At 35.6% G+C, this 16,188-nt stretch overlaps 1 protein-coding gene across 1 annotated transcript; it reads right to left on the bottom strand.

Moving 5' to 3' along the window:
- Positions 1-550: 550 nt before the first annotated feature.
- chga (chromogranin A) lies at positions 551-12,976 on the bottom strand. Its single transcript, XM_059356671.1, has 8 exons — positions 12,758-12,976; positions 12,416-12,465; positions 10,787-10,880; positions 7,538-7,606; positions 7,337-7,423; positions 4,782-5,051; positions 3,169-3,596; positions 551-1,286 (listed from the first exon to the last, which is right to left on the bottom strand). The coding sequence occupies exons 1-8, from the start codon at positions 12,801-12,803 to the stop codon at positions 1,203-1,205; spliced, it is 1,128 nt and encodes a 375-aa protein (XP_059212654.1). The 5' UTR covers positions 12,804-12,976; the 3' UTR covers positions 551-1,202.
- Positions 12,977-16,188: the final 3,212 nt, after the last annotated feature.

Raw genomic sequence — 16,188 nt, 5'->3', positions numbered from 1 at the left:
ATTTTGAGTTTCTCCTCAGCCCACGTTTTCTTCTTGCTTCCTTTCAATCCATTTTTTTTAAACTTCTGCTGTTAACATTTGTCTGTCCAACACAAAATGATTCACTACTCTCACCACTCATTCTAGTCAATAGTAGCAACCGATGAATAATGCAATGCGGATGCCAAATCTAAGCGTTAAAATGTTATTGTCTTGAATCTACTGTGGAAACAGCTTGTGTGTCAGAGATGATTCATGTTCTCAGTTCTTCGCCCACAAACAAGTGCAGACTGTATCTACAGTGTGAATCAATGCCTCTTTACAGTAAGAATCAGGTTCACTATGAGCTGTGAGAGTAAAATACAACATATGAATATATAAAACAGTAATGAATGAATCTGAATACTAGTAATGAATACTAGTTTCACTTTTATTTAACTATATTAAATTAAAGTGATGCAAAAAAATCATCAATTGTACCAGTAAAATCCATTTAAAGCTGTAAATATGTTAGTAGCATTCATTTTCTTATGATTTCAGAGGAATAAAAAATGATTTACCAAAACAGAGATTTCCAGTTAAACTATTCAATTTATTGGTTTTCTTACATAAATTAATTACAGTTCATTAATCTGCTAAAAATGTTCACTTATTGCCTTGGCTTGATTAGAGTCAACTGAATCTATAACAACTAAGCATCTACGTCTTCTTCTTCAGTAATTAAGCGTCCCAGAAAGAGCTTTGTACATGTATACATGCCGTTACTATACATCCTCACCTGCATCTGCTCCAACTGTTCATGTAAATCATAGTGTAGTGTTAAAATCATGTTGAAAAGCAGGCGAGATACATTTGCAGAAAAAGATGATTGTCAGGAAAAAATGAAGCTGCCGACCTTCACTGACTGAAAGATTTTTCCTTGCACGCTTCGCTGTGTGTTCTGAATATTATATGCATGTTTGAATGTTTTTAGTATGCATGTCTAGCTGCAATATGCATCTACTGGCTGCTAATCTATGTGAGGGACAGGATGTCACAAGGGAGGCTGCAGCAGTGTGGCGCAAGTGGGCATCCTCCAGGAAAATAGCAAAAATCTTGTCACACATTCAAACGCTCTATCTGTGGAAACCAGGCAGCTGGTAAAGCGGAGGAGGACGAGGAGGCAGAGAAGGTTGCAGTGTCAACTTCTTCTTTTTTTCTTTTTTTTTTTACCAATCTCTCTCTCAGCCTCGCCGCATCTCATGGAGCTTCTGGGCAACGTTTTCGAGCTCAGACTCGATGGCTGCCAGGCTTTCAATCTCTGGCTCCTGCAGATATAATGAGAGGACAGCAAGTGGGGAAAAGATACTTAGAGTGCAAACAATCACAAATATATGTGCACAACAGCTACGAACATGTCTGGACACAGTCAGCATCCATGCATGGCCTTTTTTGGCTCTTAGCAAGGACACATTATGACCAGAATCGCCTCCTTAAGCCTCACTGTTACATCAAATATGTAACAGTTTGTGGCCATTAAGGCTAGCACAGTCTAAATAGCTTCACTTAAAACATTCTTTCAAGTGGCAGCTGCACCGTTTATATGTTTGTGGGATTTAAGCTGTAGGAAGGATAGCATTAGCTTTTCATCGTAGCACACAGAAACTTATTAAGATTTTGAGCTTTAGCTAGCAAAGCAGACACTACAACATGTGAGCTTTAGCCTTGTTATGTGAAAAATAACATAATGCATGAATTCAACATATAAAGCCATGAGCTAAGCTAACCGTCGGCTAGCTGTAACTTTATATTTACTGTACAGACACCTGATATCAATCTCCACACCTAAACTGCCGACCCCAACTCCTCAAGATTACGTTATGTTTTGAGGCGAAACCTACTTTCTCCTGGATTACAGTCACAGTTTTAAACATTGTGGTTAATGTGATTAACTTTGAGAAACTGCTGCAGTTTGGTTAGGTTTAAGCAACAAAACTACTTGGTTCAGTTCAGGAAAACATCATGGTTTAGGTTAAATTAATGAGGCGTTTTTATTACATAACTAGAAGTACATTTATTACGTAACTCTTGTAACAAGCATAAATTATTAGTAATTTCACATGGGGCACAAACAGCGGCCTCCTGGGTAAAAGTCCCATGTTTAATTGACTTTTCTTTCTTACTGACACAATCTCACTGCTGACTTGTGGGCTTTGATTAGAAACTTTTTTATGATACATCAGAAACAAAAAGCCCAGTCACCAGAATAAATGTTAGCATTGTACGTTTTCTGCAAACGACAGATACACTGAAACTCATTTCTGAACCGCTGCAACCTGCATTCCCTACCATGGTGCTAATAAAGCTCTAGGAAAAACAAACTGACGCACTAGCTCACAGATTAAATCACATAGCTGCAAACAAAAACTACTTGCTTATGTTTAGGCATCAAAACTCCATGGTTAAGGTGAGGAACAGATCAGGGTTTGAGTTACAAAAAAACCCAACTACTTAAATACATATCAACTGTCTCAATGAAGATTTGAAAAAAACATACTGGATCCAATAATGTAGAATTTTTTTGTAGAATTTATGGACTGAAGTTATTTACTTTAAACCTAAAATAGCTAGGCAAGAATCCTTGGCTTTCTTTTTTACCCTTTTATTTGTCTTTTTATCTCTAACACTGTTTTGGATTGAGTTTTTATTACTATTTTATTCTATTTTATTTTATTGTTTTTAGTATTTTATTGTTTCCATTGTTTTTATTGTTTTTATTTATACCTATTTGTGTATGATTTATTCTATTTTAATAACTGTACAGCACTTTGGTCAACTGAGGTTGTTTTTAAATGTGCTCTATAAATAAACTTTGACTTGACTTGACTTGACTTGACTAAAATATACTTTTGGTTTCACACAGGACACAAACAGAACACCAGTCTTCTGGATAAAAGTCTGGTGTTTGCTCGGCCTCCTCTCTCTCTAACACGTTATATGATGTCACCAGCTCAGTGTTAAAGTTAAAGGATAAAGATAAAGTTTCTTATCAACGTAGCTATTAGAATTAGATGCAGAAGAGTACAATGGCAACATTTTTTTCTGGCGACTGGGTTGATGCAATCCTTTTTATTTAAATTAACGTTTCTTCAAAGCAGTGTTGCTGTATTATTCTCAGCTTGTTGGGAGATAAAGAGATGGAGAGCACACCTCTGTCTTCTGGCTGGTGCTCCCCTCCTCCTCCAGCCCCCTCCTCTCCTCCGGCCCCCTCCTCGCGATCATCTGCAGCTCCTTCTCCTCTGGACTCTTCTGCGTGTTTCTTTTCTTCTTCTCCTCCTCCTCCTCCTCTTCCTCTGTGTCCTCTTTCGAGTGATGTGGCACTTCATGCTGCTCCTCCTTCCCGACTGCCTTCTTCTTCATCTGCATAGCCTTCCCCCTCTTGCTCCATCTCTTCAGGCTCTCCCTGCTCTCTCTCTTCATCTCCCCTTCATCCTCCTCTTCCTCCTCTTGCTCCTCTTGCTCCTCCACTTGTGACGGCTGATGCGAGAAAAATGGAGATCTCTTGTCTTTTTCCCCTTCGTCTTCTTTAACAAACTTCTTGTCCTTAGATTTGAGTCTGGGTGCTGCTCTCCCTGCACCTGTGAATATGAAAATAAAGAATGAAGCATGAGATTTTTTTTTTTCTGTTTTCTTACAGTAACACCTACCAGACCAGCGGCAAGATACCCTCCACCATCAGCAAGATTCCACTTCTTGTAATGAAATATTTCTTGCCAGCTGGCAGCTTTGGCCCCGGTACTGCTAGCTATGCTTTATGGGAATTAAAAGCATGGCTGGAACAATCAGATGACTTGGCTCCCTTTTATAGAATATGTACTTTATTTTACGTTGCCATTCTAGCGCAGAGGAAATTCATTTCTCTGCTAAAAAGATAAATCTTGATTGCAGTCTCAAACTTAGGATGGAGATGATGGTGAATGATTCCAGCTGTAAACATGCACACCAGCTCATTTGAATTCTGGGACACGGCACATTTAATCATTTCTGTTGGTGTGCTGTCAGTCTGCCAGCCAGGCTGGCCCCGCTCCCCTGTCGGGGGGCCGATTTCATCATGTAGATGGAAGCACTTCCATCAATCACACAGTCCTGCAGTGGCAAGAGGTTTCATCTACAAAGCACTCGAACCATCTTAAGACTCTGCCGTCTGCTTTCGGTCAACTTTATTCTACATTTTTATTAGCTCGGATATAATTTATGCCTTAAAATTTCAAACTTTTTCTGTTTTTTTTTTGTTTGTTTCTGTTTCAATAACTATACTAGTATTAGTCAGGGCTATACATGTATGTAGCAAACTATTTTTATTTAATTTACTAGTATTATCATTTGAGTTGATGTTGCTCTTGTCATCAATGTTATCACCCCATGATAAGGTTCTGTTTGCAGAAGAAAATATGGATGAAGGAAGGTTTACATAATAATAATAATAATAATAATAATAATAATAATAATAATAATAATACATTTAATTTATGGGCGCCTTTCATGTCACCCAAGGTCACCTTACAAAGTCTAAAATCATAAACATCTTTAAAAACAAGGTAAATAAAGGTAAAAACAAACAAAAACAAAAAAGGTATGAGGTAAAAACATCACGACATGGTAAAAACAAGACAATATGATAAAAGCAAGTGAACTTTTGGTGACAACTAATGGGGATCTTTTTAACAATAAACAATAAACAATTTCTTTCTCTTTTTGTGTTTTTTTTTAAATTATAACTAAGAAGAAAAAGAAAAAAGAAAGACATATAGCTATCTACTTGCCTTTCTTATCCTTGATCATGTGTTTCTCCTCTGAATTAGCTCTCTTCTCTTCGTATTCTTCGTCTTCCTCCTCCCTCTTGTCATCCTCAGACTCAGAGACGTGGCTTCCCGGGTTTTCCTCACGTTCCCTCTTCTCTTTCACCTCCTGTGACTCTCCATCTCCCGGGACGTCACCCTTTTCTTCCTCTCCGTCTCCATTCCCTGTCCTCCTCTTCTGAGACAGGATGGATCGTTCACCTGGGCCTCCTAAAGCCTCCAACATGGATTGATCTGAAACGGGGAGGGGTAGGAATTTAATTTACTGGACTACATTGATTTTTCCGGGATGTAAAATGAAGGTGCTTACAGCAAAGCACAACAGTTGTTTCTCCTTAATGGACTGGGTCAGTATGTCAGATTTTATGGACAATGATAAAATTTAGCATCATGTAAATGTATCTGAGTTTGTAGTTTCCTCACAGAAGCCTCATAAATCATTATGTCATGTATGGAAAGACACTGAAGTCTTAAATAAATAAGTAATTAATAAATATGACAACATTATTTAGTTTGTTTGTTATTTCAGGGGACTATTATCTTTCACAGCCCTAAAGTAAATAAAAGTTTAAAAAATAATAATAATAATAATAAAACATATTTTTTTTTATATATTTAATGCCTTATTTATTTCAGGATTTATTTAATAGACTTTTTTAATTATTTCATAGCCACAGTTATTTATTTCAAATGGTCATTTATTTATTTATCTATTTATTTTATATTGACTTAAATGCTATTCCATTGTCATGATTTATGGTTTTCTGCTTTGGCCACTTACACATTTAACAGAAAAATGGTGCTAAATTCTAAATTAAAAAGACAGTTTGCAGAATCAAACCATTAAATTATAGCCATTTGGAAATGTTTAGGAATAATTGGTCAACACTGAGCAGTTTTTGCTCTCTCTATACAAGCTGAAACAACTATCTGACCTTTCAGTTATTTGATATATAATCTTAAGTCTTTTTTCAATCAAAAAGACCAAATATTTGATGATTATTGCATCTACTTTCTCTATTTTGTATCAATGTAAATATAATATTGTTCAGATAAAACAACCTGAAGACCTCATTTGAAACATATTATGTTTTAATTAATTCATGAATTTATTTATTTTGTGAATAAACAGACAAATGCAGCAACAATTAAGACAACAATACATAAAAAAGTGAACGTATCATATCCATATATCCATATCCATATAATCTTATATAATTAGTTTTTTATTATTTATTTTTTCTCTGTTCATCTTTCAAACTTTTGCCTCAGATGTTTGTGACACCAATATAGTTTGATCAGAACTTTGTCTTTTCGATCAGAGACATCTTTGATTATATATTGCTTCAACCAGAATCATGTATATTATATACTGTTATTTCTCAAAACTACAGCATTACAGAACTAAATAACAAGCAAAGATACATTACTTTAGATGCATTTTATTATTATTACTTGTTCTTGCTTCGTTATTTTGAGCCCCTGTGTGCTCTGCAGGGAGTCTGGCACTAACTTAATAAAGATAAAGGGCCAGGTGTGGTGTCAGGTGGAAGGGCCTGGTGCATGTCCTGATTAGAAAGCATCAGCAGAGTTTAAACTCCCCTCAGCATATCTCCTGTGTTTGCTTCGCTGACAATATAAAATGGGAAATAATGGAAGTGATACATCATTTTGACAGCTGGTGCATTTTAAAATGTTGATTAGAAATTTTCCTCAGGACAGCAGCGACTGAAATGCTGTTAAACTGTGATAAAAATAAACTGTATAATGATGCAGAAAGTTTGGATCTGCACTGCAAAAAATGTGTGTCTTAAAAACAAGATAAAAACACTAAATCTGAGGGAAATGATCTTGCTGCATGGACAGATAATTTCACTTGACAAGATTTCTTAAATTAAGATTGTTAAATCTAGAAATAAGCATGCTGTACGCTTAGAATAAGTAATAATAAATAATTATCTAACACTTCTACATCTAAAGTTTTTTTAATATAATATATATTAAAAAAATAATAATAATAATAATAATAAAAAATAAAAATAAAAAAATAAATAAAAACATAATAATAATAAATAAATAATAATAGTAATAATAATAATAATAATAATAGTAATATTTTTTTAAATATAACGAATATAAATAAATAGTAAAAATAACAGTAATTACACAAGCAATTTAGTTAATTACTACAGATAAGAAATATGTGGAAAAAAATAAAAAATAAAGAAAAAACAGTTGTACCTCTCCTCTTTACATAATGAAATATTCAAGACCCAAACATAAACAAAAAGGGTAAAAAGAAAAAACAAGGAGGATCCAATTAATTCCCACTGCCAGAATTAACTTAAATTTATCTTGTTTTAAGCTTACAACATGCTTATTTCTAGATTTAATAATCTTAATTTAAGAAATCTTGTCACATGAAATTATCTGTCCATGCAGCAAGATCACTTCCCTCAGATTTAGTGTTTTTATCTTGTTTTTAGACACACCTTTTTTTTGCAGTGTGAGCTTCTCACCTGCAGCATCGTCTGCAGTCTGAGCGGTTTGTTTGGCGGCCTCAGGTGTTCCAGCATCCCTCTGCAGCTGAGCTCTCTCCTGACCACCTGCAATTAGGATGAGTCATTCAAACTTTCTTTCTTTGCCATATTTCCTGTCTTTATAAACATGCAACAAAGCATGCTCAGCAGCCAATCAGCTGTGTGCGATCTGTGACTCACCTTGCACAGCGATCTCCTGCAGCTCCTTCAGAAAGTTTTGATGGCGAAGGATAGAAACAAGCCTGTCATCTGCATAACACACACACACATACACACACACATCAAAATTATGCATGGATTTCTCAATTTACCTACAAATTGTCTCTTAAAATGGAGACATTGCCCTTGAGCAAGGCACTTAACCCCCTGAACAGCTCCCCAGGCACGCATAAATGTGCTGCCCACTGGTCCTTAGCATACTGGTGTGTCAAAAAGGATGGGTTAAATGCAAAGGTTGAATTTCCCCATTGTGGGAGTAATAAGGGAATCTTAATCTTAATCTTAATCTTAATGAACCAACCTCAAAGAAACACAAAAAGATTACAAAAGGACTGAAAACAAGTATGAAAAGTGACAAAACAAACACAATGAGGCACAATGCAACTACAAAGAGATGCAAAAAAGATGCAAAGAGACACAGAGTTCACAACAACCACAAAGAGACACAAAAAAACACACACAAAAGAACAAAACAACTACTGACAAAAATGGCTTAAAAAGACACAAAATACATATACAAAGTGAGAAAAACAACTACAAGGGGTCACAAAATCACCAAAAAACAACACATATACCCAAAACAACTGTAAAATGACATCAAATAACCACAAAGAGACACAAGACAACTACAGACAGATGTAAAACAGCTGCAAAGACACACAAAGAGACTCACAACAACAATGAAAAGAGACAAAATAGCCACAAATGACAGCAAAGGGACACGAAGCAACCACAAAGAGTCACAAAAAACAAGAAAAGGGGCAAAATAAGTACTGACAAAAAAAAATGCAAAAAAATAAATAAATAACAAAGTGACACCTACAAAGAGATCAAAAGAAATACAAAAAGAATAATTCAAAAAGATTCAAAACAGCTGCAAGGTGACACAAAACTACAATAAAAAGAGGCTCTGTGTAGGAGAGGTGGGGGTTGTTTTGAGTAAAACTGAATTTCCCTCTGGGGATCTATAAAGTATTTCTGATTCTGATCCTTAATGTCTGTTCCCGGGGGCCTGTTGTTTTTTTTTATATAATCCACCCATGATGGAAATACAGCAAATCAGAGGTTAAATGTCTCACTCATGTAAGGAAAGAACAGACAATGGGCAATAATGGGCTCCTGCAGGAGTAAAAACACAGGTATATGTCTCTCCCCTTCACTTTTTCACAGCACTCAGCAGATTTGCTTCAGCGCTTCGTCAGAGTTAATTGCCCTGAAATTTACTGCTTTCAAAGCAAGAGCACAATTAATCATTTGGCCCACAGAGACTCTGGCAGTGAATGCAGCAGCAGTGAGAGCCGGACTTTCTGCTGACCCACAAACGGCGCGACATACTGTACTCAGCAAGCACAAAAGAGACAGCTACTGTACAGCACTGTGCTCTGATACCAGCCTGTGATCTTTCTCTCTTTCTTTCCCTTTCGCTCTGTGACTTTGACTCCCATTTCTGCCCCTCTCCCACCCCCACCCCTCTCTCTCTGCATCCCTCTGGTGGTGTACAGTTTCCCGCACTCAGTAGCAAACACTCGGTGAGTAATGCTCTGATTGATTTTTTACACAAGGACAGCATCAAGGTAATACACTGGCTATGTAACCGAATCGTCTTTACTCTGAGCTGGTGACCCCGCTGCATATAAAAGAGTGGGTTTTATACCCAGCAGCCATTGCATCAATCCATTAACCTTATGATGTGTGTAAAACAGGAGAGTATATTGGTTCTACTGCAGTGATTTGTTTCAGTCCCGGTTCTACACTATAAAAAAAATCTGTTTAATTTACGGTAAAATACCGGCAGCTGTGGTTGCCAGAATTTCACTGTAAAAAATACAGGGAGTTTTCTACTGCAAATTTAAATGTAAAAATCAGCAAAAACTGTAATTTGGACTGAGTAGTGCCTTTATTTTTAGGGTGATTGACAATGTGTCCTTGTGACATTATGGTATTTCTCCATTCATTTTACATGAAAAAACTGTGTTTTCTACAGTCTAAAAGTTTTGCAATATTCCTTGATTTACGGTAATTACAAGTATCTACTACGGTGATATTACATTTTTAATTTTACGCCCTATTTGTGATGCAATTTGACAGTGTTTTACTGTAATTTTTACAAACATTTTTTACAGTGTAGTTTCTAGCATGGGCAAAATAAAGCTGAACAGATCTAGTTAAACATCTATAATTCACCACATGCCAAAATCCTTGTAGGTTTCAGAATTTTAAATATAACGTTGTATTAAAAAATTTATTGAAAAAATTCATGATTGTATCATTGTAATGCATCCTGATAATAGGAATGACAGCCTTGGGGTGGGATAGGGAGAAAAACATTATGATAGACTCAGATTAAACCTAATAAATGATCATTAAAACATGAAATAATGTCTGACTGTGTTTCAGCAGTTTAATTAAGAGGAGTGGACATTAAGAGAGATACATCAAAGAGGATTACATCATCTTTGTGGGGAAAAATAGCATTTCACTTTCTTTTTTTTTTTTTTACAGAAGGAACCAGAGATGGTAGATCTGGGTAATACAGCAGAGGATTATCAATATTGAGATATGAGACTAGATATTGACTGGAGTTTTTGTTAGCCTATCTACAGATTTTGTCATAAACTGATTTAAGTTACATTAAAGCTTAGTGAATAATGTTAAGCGAAGTGACGAAAGATAATGTTTTATTTAATAATTTCCTAATTTTTCTCCTACTTTTTCTGTTTTCTGCAGCATCTACTGTACAACAATTTTGTCTCTTAAGATGATTTCTTCAGATAAAAAGCATTATATGCTTTAATCACTGGTATATATTCTAAAACTAAATATGATTGGATCTTTTTATTCAATTTGCATACATAAATAATCAGATCTGGCAGGTGTCTAGTGACATAGAGATACTTTTAGTTTGTGTTTTGTGTGTATTTTCTAGTTGAGTTTTGTATATTTGTTTGAATACCCATTTATATTATAAAATATTAGAAAGTATCTTGGGTTTATAATTGCTGTGGTATGTGGCACTGGTCCATATACTGTTACCTATAAAAAAAATAACAAAAAAATAAATTAAAAAAACATTTTTTCATGTAAAAAATAATATATAAAGGCATTCAAAGTCATAAAAATATGTTAAAAGTATCAAAATTGCGGCATTTAATTAACAAAAAAAAAAAAAAAAAAGAACTGTGATCTGAAGGTCCTGTGGGCGGGGCTTACCTGTCCTCAGTGTGACCAAACACTCCTGACTGACAGGCGTGGGGCGGGGCCTGGAAAGCACATCCGCCAACGCCTCCACAATGCATTTCATCACCTGCAGACAAACAAAAAAATAATCTAACACATTTCCTGTGACTAATCATTCTAATATTACTGTAAACTAGCTGCTACTACACTGTAAAAAAAAAAAACCTGTTGTTTTTACGGTAAAAAAACGGCAGCTGTGGTTGCCAGAACTTTACCGTAATAAATACGGTAGAACTTTTTTTAATATTATGGTAAAAAGATATTGGCACTGTTGATTTCACGTTTAAGATTGCCATTTTATTCAATTTTTTACTGTATAAATAAAAGGTTTTTCCATCAAAAGAAACACTGTTTTGCCATATAATTGACAAGCAAATACTTTATAAATGAAAATGCATAAATTAAAGATTTTACCATTAAATATTACAGTATATTTTTGTTAGCGATATGGTGTTTAGTACATTTAACAGTGAGACAAAGTACTTTTTACAAAAGATAAATGCAAAATGACAGTGGCGGCTTGTATATATATTACATTAATTACATATTACAGTGTATTTTACACTGGAGTAATGTATTTTCCCCAAAACAAAACTGTAAAAAAAATACTGTGTTGGCTGATATATACATTTACGGTGTTTCATTGTTACTGAAACTGAATTAACCCATTTGTCATTTTACGGTATTTTACTGTCAAGGTTTAGCAGTTTTTCACCGTAAAATCTACAGATATTTTTTACAGTGTACAGCCAGAATGAATTAAGGATGCGCTGGTAAAAGCAGAATGTGGTGAGGGCTATACAGGATATTTTACAGAGCTTTATTAAAATTCATCTGCCTCACTTTGAATGCAGCTCTTGTGCTAACTCACCCACTAATTCAAAGATGTGAAACTCTCAGATGAGAGATCAAAATCATTTCAACTCCCATTGTGCTTTCAATGTCAAGCCAATCCCACATGCTGGATCATTTTTCACTATTTTTTTTTTCCCCCTTTTCATTTAATTTCAAAGCATTTAGCTTCTGCCTGCCAAATTTTGACTGTTACTCAAATCTCCTCGTCCATCTCCCATTTATATTCTCATCTCTCCAAACGCTATTCTAGAAACAACCTCTCTCTCTCTCTCTCTCTCTCTCTCTCTCTCTCTCTCTCTCTACTGGATCCAGCACTACCAACTCATGTAGCTAAAACCTCTCCACTGCTCTCACAATTGATTTTAACAAGGTCATAATGGGATGGCCCTAGTAGAGAAAGTGCTAAATGAGTTAAATTGCCTGGATTAAGTATTTCTAACCACTGCTTGCCTTTTGAGTAATGCAAGTAGAAGTGCAGGTCAATTTCTACTTCAGTATGCTTGAGGCATGAATGTCAGCTTTAAGAATAATACAATACAGAGATGAGAACAAATATATGTATATATATATATATATATATATATATATATAAGTAAACTAACATAAATATTGACTCTGTTATGGGGGAGCCTATGTGTTTACATACAGTCGTAGCAGGGTTACTGTATACTACATATACAACTGTATTTATATTATAATAAATGAAAATAACTCTGCAAATGTTGCAATTACTGACTAAATATTTACCTTTACGTCCTCATTCTCCAGCTGACTTGGAGTCACTGGCAATGACAGAACTGCAACAACAAAAAAAAGGAAAAAAGGTGCATTATTCCATTATCATTACAACTATAATCCCTGTAGATTTTATGTAATTCTGACACCAATCAGGAGGTTAACTGGGGATTAAATGTGCCAAAGGTGCGTGTGAATTCACTCCATCATCTTCCGCCGCAATTAAAGATGAGTGTGTCGCTGTCCTTGGTGCTGAAGCAGCCAAGCAGTCACATCTCTAATGCAGCTTTCTCTCTGCAAACTATACCTAGAGCACAGAATGATGTCACTTAACTTCAATGAGCATTTCCTTACCGCAGCTGGACAGTATTGTCAGAACGAACAGTCCTCTCCCGATCATGTTTGGAACCCGAGGCGCATTTAAAGCTCTCCAGGAATAGAAAAATAGCGAAGCTTATATCAGAAGGTGTGATTTCACCTCTTTGGAGACAGTCGCTGGGTCTACGGACGCATCCTGAACTAAACTTAGCCGCCTTTCGGTATTTCTGGAGAGCTAGATTTCCCGCAGCAGCAGCAGCGTCGGTGACCCGGCAGCCTCCGTCCTCTCCGGTCTCTCCACCGACACCCCGCTGCAACAGCGCGCGCTTTTATAGCACGCTTAGAGAGAGGAAGTGACATCATCCTGAGGCAGATTATTACTATTGTACCTGATCATACCTCGGTGGTTGTTAGGGTGTGGACAGGTTTAGAGCACCTCACAGCTGGATTTGTAGCAGAGTAGATTCTAAGATTGTATTTTGTTAAACTTTTGCTCCATTCTGCTGCAACTTTGCTCATAAAAACATCCATAAAAAAACACAATAATCGAACTGAAACTGAACTGGTGTGTCTAAAAACAAGATAAAAACACTAAATCTGAGGGAAATGATCTTGCTGCATGGACAGATAATTTCACTTGACAAGATTTCTTAAATTAAGATTGTTAAATCTAGAAATAAGCATGTTGTACGCTTAAAATAAGAAATTAACCCTTAAAACAAGATAAATTAAAGCTGCAAGCAGCGATGAACTGGCCCGAGCAGAGTGACCTGACAATTATTTGTTTTTTTTAAGTGTTTAATTAAGTGTTAATTTCTTATTTTAAGTGTTCAACATGCTTATTTCTAGATTTAATAAAAAACAGGGGAAAAATGGGCAGAAAAACAGAAAAAATAGTCAGAAAAACTGAAAAAAAACCCTCTGAAAAACAGGAAAAAATTGTCAGAAAAACATGAAAAATGAGTCAGAAAAACAGAGAAAATAGTTTAAAAAAACAGGAAAAAATGACCACGTTAAATGTTAAATCTAGAAATAAGCATGTTGAACACTTAAAATAAGAAATTAACCCTTAAAACAAGATAAATTAAAGCTGCAAGCAGCGATGAACTGGCCCGACCAGAGTGCACTGCAAATTATTTGTTTCTTACTTTAGAACTTTAGATTTAGAAGTCTTATAAAGTGGTTATATAATGATAATTTATCTTGTTTTAAGAGTTAATTTCTTATTTTAAGTGTTCAACATGCTTATTTCTAGATTTAACAATCTTAATTTAAGAAATATTGTCAAGTGAAATTATCTGTCCATGCAGCAGGATCATTTCCCTCAGATTTAGTGTTTTTATCTTGTTTTTAGATACACCTTTGTTGCAGTGTACTTGTATATGAATGTATGAATGTGAACACAGTCACTGTCTGCATTGTGTGTTTCCATACAGGACAGAGCTGTAAACTGTATTTTCTGATCACGTCTCCTGACTACCTGGATGTGTTGCTAGGTGACGGTTCATTGAAAATGATTGCTGTCATGGCTGTTACTGTGATAATGCAAGCAGGTGGCCTAAACGGGTTAAAATAAAGATCAGGACACAATGCAGCATTTATGTTTAATAAAAGATCTGAAGAAGAGCGAAAGTGATCCAAACATGTTGGCTTTTTAATGATTTAGCCACTCTTATAATTGACTTTTTCATAAACCCTTCCTGTTTAATATTTTCTTACATTTTGAAGGATTGCCTTTCTATTCATCCTGTTATTCCCCAGATTTCCAAGAGCACTTCACACAGTTTTGATCTAATGTTAAATATACAGATCAACCAGTCATCTCTTTTTTTCTAAATGCACCATTAACTGTTATTATCTGAGTAACTGGAAGAGAACTGACATTATATACAACATAGAGTATACGTTAATAATTAAATGACTAATAACTATACAGTACAGGCCAAAAGTTTGGACACACCCATCTCATTCAATGCGTTTTTTCTTTATTTTCATGACTATTTACATTGTAGATTCTCACTGAAGGCATCAAAACTATGAATGAACACATATGGAATTATGTACTTAACAAAAAAAGTGTGAAATAACTGAAAACATGTCTTGTATTTTAGATTCCTCAAAGTAACCACCCTTTGCTTACTAGAATATAAGACATGTTTTCAGTTATTTCACACTTTTTTGTTAAGTACATAATTCCACATGTGTTCATTAATAGTTTTGATGAATTTACAATGTCAATAGTCATGAAAATAAAGAAAAAACATTGAATGAGAAGGTGTGTCCAAACTTTTGGCCTGTACTGTACATATTAGTTGATGAATACATAATGGATATATGTAGATCTACAGTGAGCTTTAACATTGGCTTGGCTGTTAGTGGATTCCTTCTGGCCTGTACATTGTTGGACTATTTAGAGTAAAATTGCAGGTGGCACATTCAAATATGGGTATAAAACATGTTTAAGGAATGGAGGGATTAATGCAGGATGCATTTGTGTTGTTCGTTCATTAGTGAGCACTTAGTGGATCATCAGTTTAAGAATTCACAAACAGGGTTCAAATCCGACTCGGAGCCCTTTCCTGCATGTCTCCCCCTTTCACCCAGTCTCTCTCAATATCAATAAAGCCTTAAAAACAGAGAGACAAACAGAGAGGGTATTTCAAATCAAATAAAAAAAATCCAAATTACTTTATTTATCCCCGAGGGTAAATTCAGTTAGTCTGGTAGAATCTCTGTTAGAATGAGAGAGCCTGATGGCTGCAGGAGAGAAGGATCTTTAGCACTGCTGTTTTTTGCTCCATAAAGGTTTTGTGTAGCAGATGATCTGGTATTTCAGGATGGACTGGAACATGTTGACAGGTCATCTCTCCACCACCTCCTCCAGCAACATGATCTCACAGAAATCCATGAAATAGCCACGGATTCGCTTAACTCAAAATCCGTGGAATAGCCACGGAATCGCTCAAATTTCTGTGAAACTGACACGGATTTCGCTACAATGCAAGTTAATGACAGTCATATCCCGTGGCTATTGGTTTGTTCCAAGTCACGTGACTTTCAAGGTCCCAGCGGTCAGAATAAAAAACATGGCGGACAGTTCTCTCATTTTTAGTGAAAAATCAATATTTTGACTTAGTTTCTGCATAAAAATGGATTTTGATCACATTTCTAGCGAGAAATATATGTTTTATTTTCTAAATATTCACCCAGTGAATGTACATAATCACTTTGTGGTGAAGATCTCGCCAGAAAAATATGACTGTCATTAACTTGCATTGTAGCGAAATCCGTGTCAGTTTCACGGAAATTTGAGCGACTCCATGGCTATTCCACGGATTTTGAGTTAAGCGAAATCCGTGGCTATTTCACGGATTTCTGTGAGACCAGGTTGATGGATGTGTTGGTGATTGTCTGTAGTGTAAAGCGCTTTGAGATCACCACCAGAAGGTTTCACTTATTGTCTGAAA

This window comes from Centropristis striata, chromosome 18 (assembly GCF_030273125.1).
Source record: "Centropristis striata isolate RG_2023a ecotype Rhode Island chromosome 18, C.striata_1.0, whole genome shotgun sequence".
Taxonomy (NCBI): Eukaryota; Metazoa; Chordata; class Actinopteri; order Perciformes; family Serranidae; genus Centropristis; species Centropristis striata.
The sequence above is the reverse complement of the archived record's forward strand: the minus strand, read 5'-3'. Positions and strand labels throughout refer to the sequence as shown.

Coding starts and splice junctions, on each gene's coding strand:
- chga (XM_059356671.1), bottom strand. CDS start 12,803: ATGATCGGGAGAGGACTGTTCGTTCTGACAATACTGTCCAGCTGCG. Junction 7,607..10,786: donor TTTGGTCACACTGAGGACAG/GTAAGCCCCGCC, acceptor TGTGTTATGCAG/ATGACAGGCTTGTTTCTATC. Junction 1,287..3,168: donor GCACCAGCCAGAAGACAGAG/GTGTGCTCTCCA, acceptor TTATATCTGCAG/GAGCCAGAGATTGAAAGCCT.